Genomic DNA, 3,289 nt, shown 5'->3' on the forward strand with positions numbered 1-3,289 from the left:
CAAATTCTCTGATGTTTTACTCAAAAGTAAATTGAAATAATAAAATGCTTCAGCCATATAATCGCATGCTGAGTATTCAGATCCTGTTATTGCATTGATAAGAATTCTGTCAACTTCTCTGATAGAACCTTGACCATTCACAAATTTCTGCAAGTATTCAAGTTCCGAAGAAAATACTTCTATAGTAAGCGCTCCAACTAATCTATCATCAATTCTCTGCAAGCAAAATTTATCTCATTGTATATAAATAAGAAATTTTTATATTGAATTTATCAAGCTATTACAAATGATTTTAAGCTTGATTCTTCTAATTATATACAGCAACTTACTTGCATCTTAAGCTTTGATAATAATATGGCAATCAAACGTTTATAGAAAATTGCTTCCTGAGTATTTTGTTTATCTAGTTCTTTATAATTGTATAAATCACTACATGATTGTGATATAGTAAGAGATTCATTCTTCTCGGCCACTGGACTAAAATATAAAAGATTCAAAATGATTTATTAACCTTAAAATTTTATATCTTATGTAAAATAATATAATTTATACCTAGTTAAGTCTTCTTTTGCAAACATGTAGAAGAATGATTGTATTTCTGTGAGCTCGGGAGTGGATCTAAAATGAAAAGTACATTCATGTAGAAGATCTAAAATAAAAACTCATGTAGAAGATCTAAAATAACAACTCATATATTTACATAAAAATGCAATTAATATATTTATGTCTTACAAGAAAATTATATAATTGTATGCAGTGAATGGATTTTGTTTACTTAAAAGTAATGAAGAAAATACTAGCAAGCATATGGCTTGGAAAAAATTACGCTGAATATATAATATATAATATATTGTTTATATAATACATACGCAATGAACTTATTTCTGGCAGTAAAATGTGTACTAAATACCAAAAATACTCACGGTATGACATCATCCTTCTCACAATAAACATTCAAGAAAAATACACACAAGTAAGCTACAACGTAAATTGACATTTGCAGAAATTGCATGTCGTCAAACGCTTCTACGCTTCTTTAAAAATATCGTTCAATGCTGTTCTATTATGATAGAAATCTGATAAATAAAATGTTTTCACAGACAATTAAAAAAAACACATGCCGGTACAAAAAAAAGTGTGATCTTTCCGAGAGCTTCTATACTGTACAAACTATACTAAAACTGGAATGAGACTTCCCTTCCCTATGCCAAAAGTTGTGTGGGCGATCGATTGTGTAAGGGATCTTTAAATTTTTAGAAATGAGTCTTTCTGGATCTTTCTAGAGAGTCTTTAACAGTCTCTAGGACTTTCCCGCTAGGAAAGTATGTTCAAATTCCCACTCGAGTGCCACTCAGGAGATCAATTCTGTATCTTGAATCCAGGTCGATTCTGTATCTTCAAACAAGATGAAAATTAAAAGTAAACAAATTTACTAGGTGTTAATTAATGAAATTATCAATATTCTAGTAAATTCGCTCACTTTTGTAATTTTCACCTCGTTTCAAGATAGAATCGATTCCCAGATATCACTCCATCCTTAAGCCCGAAGTCCACGATGCTAGAAATCGGTCTCAGATAGAAGTCAGAGAAAAAATTAACAAATCACTTTTAAACAATTTGATCACATGACCAAATTGTTGCGATTGGTCAATTCTTTCTTCATCCCAGGTCTTGGACTGATTTTTAACATCGTGGACACAAAGCTTTAGGGTGAAATCACATAGTGCGGAATTAGGACTGCGGAATAGAGAATGCGTCATTGGTTGTGTTCAGCAATTGAGTACTTGCTGCTATTGATGTATTCTTCTAGATCTAAAATTTTTATTGGATGATCTAAAAGAATACATCAACAGCGAGCGCTCACTTAATGTTGAGTCTATTGAACGCAACCATTGAAACTAAGCTCTAAATATCAAAGTAGCGAATAGATTTTCCATTTTAAATTTATTAATACCTTATATCAATAATACTAAGTGCAAGTTTTGAGAATTTTTTCAGAATTTTTTAATACCATATTTTCTCAAGTTAAAATATAGTAAAAATATAGTTAAATATGGTAAAATACAGTTGCCAATAAAAAAATGTAGTATTAAAAAGTCGATAAAAAATCCTGAAAAAATTCTTAAGAGTTCTATGAGAAGAAAATAAATAGTTTTTGCAACTTTTGCAGTTTTTCTGTAAAATTGAGTATTTATATTTGAAAAAAAGTTATTAAAGATCTATATTTGATAATTTTTAGTAATTAATAATTTGTTAACTATTGCGAAAATTGCAAAATGATAGAGGACTTTTCGACTCAATTTAGTTTCATCTACCTTCCTGAGTTATTGCAATAGTCTCGCCGGACGTTCTGTACATAATATATATATATATATACACACACACACACACACACACACACACACACACACACACACACACACACACACACACACACACACCACACACACACACCACACACAAAGACACTAGATATGTAGGTATTCCTATCCGTCATTTTTTGGTTCTATTTGATTATAGTAAGATAATAGAGAGAGAAATCTTCAAAATAGGATCATATTTATTGATCAAAGAAAATAACAATACACTGTTCTGTAACTGTGTTCCAAAATTTACTGCCAGTATTAAAAATCTATAATGCACATAACGCAAACTATAGCATTTTCAGTGCTAGCAGTAAATTTAAAACGCAACCCATCTTGTTAGAATTTATTAATTTTTTACCACGTATGCATATTATACATTTGCATACTCTTTTCACATTTGTAGTCCTAAAATCCTGAAATAACATTCTTTGTATTGATAACTAATTACGATTAAAATACTGTTGCATATGTGAGTTTATTGGTGTAATACATCCATCTACATTTTTAAGATTTCTGTCGCCTATTTTCTTACAAGAAATTCACATGTGATAAGGTAATATAAAAAAAAACGAAGGAAAAAAGTATGGTTGCTTTAATATTGAAGTAATAATGGTATTAAAAAGTATTATACATTATCTTCAATGAGTCATTATTCTCCTTTCTCGTGTGTATAATAGTTTATTCAAAATAAGACTTAAATTAAATTTTTGTAATCTAGATCGTTGATTTAGTATATAACACCGAGTATCATTTAACAATCTTAATCTTAGAATTATTCTTAGATAGTTTATTCTCAGGTTTCACTTCACCGAATCTGGCCTTTCTTTTCTCCAATCGTTCAGCCATCTCAACCTAAAGAAACAAAAGATTTAAAATAAAATCAATGTGATAGAAAAATGATATATATATATATATATATATAT

General features: G+C 29.3%; 2 protein-coding genes across 2 annotated transcripts in view; both read right to left on the reverse strand.

The window, feature by feature from the left end:
- LOC108688518 overlaps positions 1–1,303 on the reverse strand; it is a 3,362-nt gene extending 2,059 nt beyond the window's left edge. The window contains 4 exon segments of the mRNA XM_018194820.1: positions 4–216; positions 330–477; positions 553–618; positions 924–1,303. Coding sequence (XP_018050309.1) covers positions 4–216; positions 330–477; positions 553–618; positions 924–1,012 — 516 coding nt within the window. The 5' untranslated portion in view covers positions 1,013–1,303.
- A 1,637-nt stretch (positions 1,304–2,940) lies between these two features.
- LOC108688526 (SAP domain-containing ribonucleoprotein) overlaps positions 2,941–3,289 on the reverse strand; it is a 4,145-nt gene continuing 3,796 nt past the window's right edge. The window contains exon 7 of the mRNA XM_018194829.1: positions 2,941–3,218. Within this exon, the coding sequence (XP_018050318.1) occupies positions 3,114–3,218 (105 nt within the window). The 3' untranslated portion in view covers positions 2,941–3,113. The remainder of the gene's footprint in view (positions 3,219–3,289) is intronic.

This window comes from Atta colombica, unplaced genomic scaffold (genome assembly GCF_001594045.1).
Source record: "Atta colombica isolate Treedump-2 unplaced genomic scaffold, Acol1.0 scaffold234, whole genome shotgun sequence".
Lineage (NCBI taxonomy): Eukaryota > Metazoa > Arthropoda > Insecta > Hymenoptera > Formicidae > Atta > Atta colombica.